A 4549-nucleotide genomic window follows, 5' to 3' on the forward strand; every position below is an offset into this window, starting at 1 on the left:
ACCAACAAAATAAAAACAAACCATATGGGGTTAGCTTGCCTCTGTATAGACTATTCTCTAAGGTTGTCGTTCAAAAGTAAATGTTATCGGTCGATTTGCTTCCAAGTTCCAGTATGTCTCCTTACCTTTTGTAATTACAGATGGGTTTTGGTTTGTTCCACAAAACATTTCAAATTGGTTTGAAATTACAATTACATTTAGAGCAATTTTACTCAGTCCCAGAAATCAAATGCAATGATTTCGTGTTCACAGATGATAAATTTTGGAAAAGCAAACATCATTTAATTGCATACAGGTCAACAAATATTAAAAGGTATCCAATGGTAAAGGGTGACCCATGAGACTTGTTTCTTCTTCTTATTGTCTATTCTAAATTGATGTGTATTTCGTTATACAATAAGTGAATTAATATTAGCTTTTGTTAAATTATAGCTTTGGCTTATATGTAATGATACCAACTTTAGGTTACCTTGAAAAGAGGATGCCCTGTCTCATGTCGCTTGAAGAATTAAAATGTTTCCAGTCCCTGTTCCCAAGCTAGGCCTGTTCCGAATTACCTCTTCACCGATATGGTTAACTCTTTGCCTAGTAAAGGCGGGGCGATGACAAAGGTAGTGTTTCAAGGTCTTATCATCCCCAAAACACGCCCTAGATGGACCATCATTTGCGACTCCTATTTGGCAAAGATGTGCTCTCAATTCTAGGTGCCCGTTCATTATTCGCACGGCCGTCCTGACTGTCGCCATTAGCATTTTCGTCGACCGACCGTTGTACTGGTCGCTTTATGGGAGCCACCGTGGTGCAATGGTTAGCATGCCCGCCTTGCATACACAAGGTCGTGGGTTCGATGCCTGCTACGACCGAACACCAAAAAGTTTTTCAGCGGTGGATTATCCCACCTCAGTTATGCTGGTGACATTTCTGAGGGTTTCAAAGCTTCTCTAAGTGGTTTCACTGGAATGTGGAACGCCGTTCGGACTCGGCTATAAAAAGGAGGTCCCTTGTCATTGAGGTTAACATGGAATCGGGCAGCACTCAGTGATAAGAGAGAAGTTCACCACTGTGGTATCACAATGGACTGAATAGTCTAAGTGAGCCTGATACATCGGGCTGCCACATAACCTAACCTAACCTATTGGTCGCTTTATGTGTCATTCATCCAAACCAGCCCACATTGCTTCTGGTTTGCACTTCCCTATGTGCCATAACTCTTATCGTCAGTACACGTTCCTTTACGTTTCCTCTTATTCCGACATATCCCGGCACTCATATGATGCAGATCCTGCCGTATTTCGAGTATTCGTTGGTAATTCTTTTGTAGTCTAATATGGTTCGTGATCGAACCGTATTATCTGCTATTGGCTTCTTTGCTCTCCGGCCATCTGTGAAAATATTCATGTTTTGTAAATTCAGGATTGCGAAGTGGTCCACTAATCGACATAGAAATAGTATCTCCGAGTCTGGGTCCTCTACATATACGCCCAGTCCCTTCATCTCACCAACGATGTAGCTTTTATTTCATTCAGGTATCTGTTCTGGGGTTCCATTCTCCTAAAGCCATGGTGCTGGCGCCAAAATGTCACACTCGGCAGCTATATCAGATATATGATCATAGATTTTTGCAAAACCCGTCACTTCATCCACCGTTCCCCATATTATGCTTTGATGGTTCGGGATGTTTCGAATTCCCGTCCATTGTCTCAATCATGGCGGCTACGCTTTTGATCTGAAACTTTATAGGTCTTAAGTCCAGTATCGTCTCGAAGGCCCTGGTTCACGTAGTCTTTATTGCCTCAGTTATGCCATGACAACTCGTACGTGGACCCGTGGTAAAATTTATATGTGCACTTCCTCCCCATTTATGTCCCCCAGACGATCGACGCGTATGTCACAATTGTTTTAGTACGCTTTCATATGTCCAATACGTCACTTTTGGATTTAGGGCTCAATTAGAACCCTCCGTTTTCTGCACAGTACCTGCCTTTCTCAGTCCTTTTTTTTTTTGAGGCTCTTCCAATTCAGTGTCATGTTTTAGGTTACCTTTAATAAAGATATTGTATAAGAAACTGATATCGTCTTGCGGTTCGATATAATTGGCAGTTTTAGTCCTTCTAGTGAATAGGCATAATTCTGTTTTCTACAGGCTAACATTAAGGCCTCTGGATCTTGCCCAATCATACGCCATCCTTCGGACCATTCTGCCCTCCTGCCGAGTTTGTTAGCATCCGTTCTCTGCAGAAGTATTATAACATCGTCTGCGTAACAGATGGGTTCAAATCCCTCCTTAGCTAGAATCCTTAGTAGGCAGTAGTGGCGATAGTATACCTGTGGAGTTCCGGCTCTACATTGCCGTTATGGTCACATCATGCTATTCAAAGCTTATCCTTATATTCCTTAGTATATGGGCTATCATTCTTTTAAAGATTCGGTCACCTGAAACTGAACTTCTTTTAAGTTGAATAGAAATCTTTTCATCAATATTACAAAATCTTGTATAACAACAACGTTAGTTGTATTACCAGTATCACTGGGCGAACATGATTGCGGTGAGATTTGTTATATGGTTGTCACAAAAAAAAACCCCAATCATATCAGGTTGATCTTCAAATATGATCATGAGTGTGGTTTTCATCTTTGCATCTCATTATTCATAGAGTGATTATTTTACATAATCAGAGTAAACATTAACAATAAATTCCTTTTTCACAATGCCTTAAAATCCAGACCAGAAAAGCCAAGATAAGTTTATTTTAAGCCAAAGTTCTTTGCAATCATTCGATAACAAGCAATGCTTCTCCAAAAAATAAATACAAAACACAATGGGATTAAATCTATCAATGAATTGCGTGAAACTACCCAATTTTGTATAAAAGACCAGAAAATTATTGAAATTGATATCAGTTCATTACGTTCCATTGCAAAGAACAGTCCTCCACACTCTCAACATGAAAGTAAGATCATATCATACAATCGCAATTGAGAAATTTTGTGATTAATCTTATCCATATTTTCAGTTCCTTATCTGCTTGGCTCTTTTCGTTGCTGCTGCTAGCGCTCATGTTGTAGCTCCAGTTACAACTTATGCTGCTGCTCCAGCCTATACCACCTACGCTGCTGCTGCCCCAGCTTATACCACCTATGCTGCTGCTGCTCCAGCCTATACCGCATATGCTGCTGCTGCTCCAGTCTATACCCGCTCACTTTATAGTGCCCCAGCTTATACAACCTACTCAGCTCCAGCAGTTGTAGCTTCCCGTTCTGTTGTTGCTGCTCCAGTAGCAGTGGCTCCTGCAGTACCAGCTGTATACACTACCTTGTTGAAGAAAAAGTAAATTCTTTGAGATTGGAAGATATGAAATGAATATAAACGTAAAAATACTCTCGTCTGTTGCTGTTAGAAAATAAATTAAAAAAAAAAAAAAACTTAAACAAGTCCAGTTTTATTTTGTTTCCTTATTCGATATTTCAAACACCTTCAGAAATTATCGACTGAGTTAATGCACTACTGAGTGTAAAACTCATACACTATAAAAAAATTGCGTTTCACAATCGTGAACGGACGTTGTCAAAATGAAAGAGAAACGTTCACAAAAATTCAAAACGGAATGTTCACGATTTCGTCCACGGGCGTTCACGATTTCATGGACGGCATTCGTTTTTCTTTGGCCATGAAAAGTCTTAAAATAATCGTTAGACGTTGTTATGACAACTCCGCCGTTGGTGCAATGTGCTAAGGTGACTGTTAACGCGTATCGTGCAGACAACACAGGTTCGAGTCACGGTAGAGGAAATCTTTTTTTTTTTTTAATTTTGCTTATAAATTCGTAACCATTACGTTTTCAGATCATGAACGCTGGTTGTTGTTTTGACAACGTATAGTGTCATTTTTACGTTGTCAGATTGACGCCATCTGTTCTCAGTTTGATAACACATGTGCGTTGATTCACTTTCATGAACGGATCGTTTCGCAATGACCACGTCGTTCATGATTTTTTCTATGGGTGTATTCGATATAAAAGTTATGTGGATTGGTGGGTCGCAAACAAGGGGTTTTCTCAGAATTTTTCCATTACTGAGAAAACAGAACTTTTTTCAATTTTCTCGGGTTCCCTCCAAAGGACAACTCTATTTATATGGTATGAAATGTATACATTTGAACGAATCAAAAATTGACTAAGGCCTAGGTCCTAAGGCTTTATGCTTGATTTAATTGACAAATTTCAATGTTCTAAAGAATAAGGTGTTATAACGTATTTAAGATATCCGAATGTAAAGAAGATATGACAAATATTATACAAGTAATAATTTAGGTTGGGTTTAAGTGGCAGCAGGCTTGTTTTTCAGGCTAACTTAGACTATTCAGTCCATTGTGGTACCACATTAACTAAAAGTACCTATCACGTATAGGCACTCCTAGTTTCTTTCAACCGTTGAACCCACCCGATTTTTTATCTGTTGGACCAACCCGATGGTTTCAAAAACATTAGCATTATGCTTAGGTTAACATTTTCCAGGTCTTGACACTCGCACAATAGGTGTTTAATTGATT

The 4549-nt window shown here is 39.4% G+C and overlaps 1 protein-coding gene across 1 annotated transcript; it reads left to right on the forward strand.

Annotated features, from left to right (window-relative positions):
• The first annotated feature begins 2846 nt into the window (after positions 1–2846).
• LOC142241355 (uncharacterized) lies at positions 2847–3403 on the forward strand. The gene is made up of 2 exons (XM_075313134.1): positions 2847–2951; positions 3015–3403. The coding sequence occupies exons 1-2, from the start codon at positions 2946–2948 to the stop codon at positions 3330–3332; spliced, it is 324 nt and encodes a 107-aa protein (XP_075169249.1). The 5' UTR covers positions 2847–2945; the 3' UTR covers positions 3333–3403.
• The last annotated feature ends 1146 nt before the right edge of the window (positions 3404–4549 follow it).

This window comes from Haematobia irritans, chromosome 5 (assembly GCF_050003625.1).
Source record: "Haematobia irritans isolate KBUSLIRL chromosome 5, ASM5000362v1, whole genome shotgun sequence".
Classification (NCBI taxonomy): Eukaryota; Metazoa; Arthropoda; class Insecta; order Diptera; family Muscidae; genus Haematobia; species Haematobia irritans.